General features: G+C 30.9%; 1 protein-coding gene across 1 annotated transcript in view; it reads left to right on the top strand.

Annotated features, from left to right (window-relative positions):
* The window catches only part of LOC106474954 (sugar phosphate exchanger 3-like), a gene marked incomplete at its 5' end in the record, with an annotated part of 30,981 nt that overhangs the window by 4,866 nt on the left and 24,954 nt on the right, over window positions 1–1,161 (top strand). The window contains one exon of the mRNA XM_013935655.2: window positions 861–1,006. Coding sequence (XP_013791109.2) covers window positions 861–1,006 — 146 coding nt within the window. The remainder of the gene's footprint in view (window positions 1–860; window positions 1,007–1,161) is intronic.

Raw genomic sequence — 1,161 nt, 5'->3', positions numbered from 1 at the left:
AAAATGTGTGTATCATCATGTGCCATCACTATAAGGGATTAGAGTATATTAAACTTTACACATTATGTAGGCTACACTAATGTGACGTTTAGGTGGTTAATTTAACTATTATACGTGATGTATGTTTTTTGGGGGGTGGTTGATGAGAGTGTTCCAAAATGTGATATTAATTTCTTGACAACCTAATATATGTTACAAGACCTGACAGTAGCAAGTATGTGTTATTGGACTTGGCAGTAGCAGGTATTTATTACGACACTTGTCATTGGTAAGCATGAATTACTAAACTAGTGTTTCAAGTATGTATCACCTTGGCAAATAACGAATTGAACAAAAATAGCAGGAAATACAGACTACCATATGCTAAACAAGTTGCACAATCTACACAAAGACTTGTAACATTAAATATTGGTAAAGAAAAAGTGTAGATTAAAATCATTAAATCAAAAGCAATATTTATACACTAAAGAAAAACACTAGAAGTGTTATGTATCTTGATAGAACAATGATTATGGGAAAAGAAAAAACTTTTGAAATAGTAAAATAATTTATTTTTTGTACCGCCACACATTCTATCAATAAATAAAAACAGAGGATTAATGATGATGAGAAGGAATTTTTATATACTAGGTAAAATAGCTGCTAAAGCCATGAAAGCACTGCTTACAAAATTATCTTGATAGTTGTTTACACTAAAACATATTCTGATATTTTTTGTGTATGGATACATGTATATATACATTTGGCTGTTAAGTAAAGACATATCTCTGTGTATGTTTAGTATCTTATGTATATGTGTGTCTGTGTGTGTATATATATATATATTGATGATTTAACCTTTTTCTTTCATTATATATCAGACCTTTCTTTTCGGAACACTGAGTGGCTGGTTAAAAATCTATAACTATTATTGGTATGTGGCATTCTGGTTGTTGGGAGGCTTAGCACAATCCTCAGGTTGGCCATGTGTTTTAGCCATCATTGGTAATTGGTTTGGTAAGTCGAGGTAAGAATCTGTCTTGATGTATTCTGTTTCTTCAAAAATGATAATAGATGTGTTATTCTTTTAAGTCTTTCAGCATGGGCTCAGTCCCTAGGATCAACCTTGTAACCATTTTGTGCTTGTTATAGTTTTCATACTATAACTTTTAAATTAGTAAA

Source organism: Limulus polyphemus, unplaced genomic scaffold (assembly GCF_000517525.1).
Source record: "Limulus polyphemus unplaced genomic scaffold, Limulus_polyphemus-2.1.2 Scaffold7903, whole genome shotgun sequence".
NCBI lineage: Eukaryota > Metazoa > Arthropoda > Merostomata > Xiphosura > Limulidae > Limulus > Limulus polyphemus.
The sequence above is the reverse complement of the archived record's forward strand: the minus strand, read 5'-3'. Positions and strand labels throughout refer to the sequence as shown.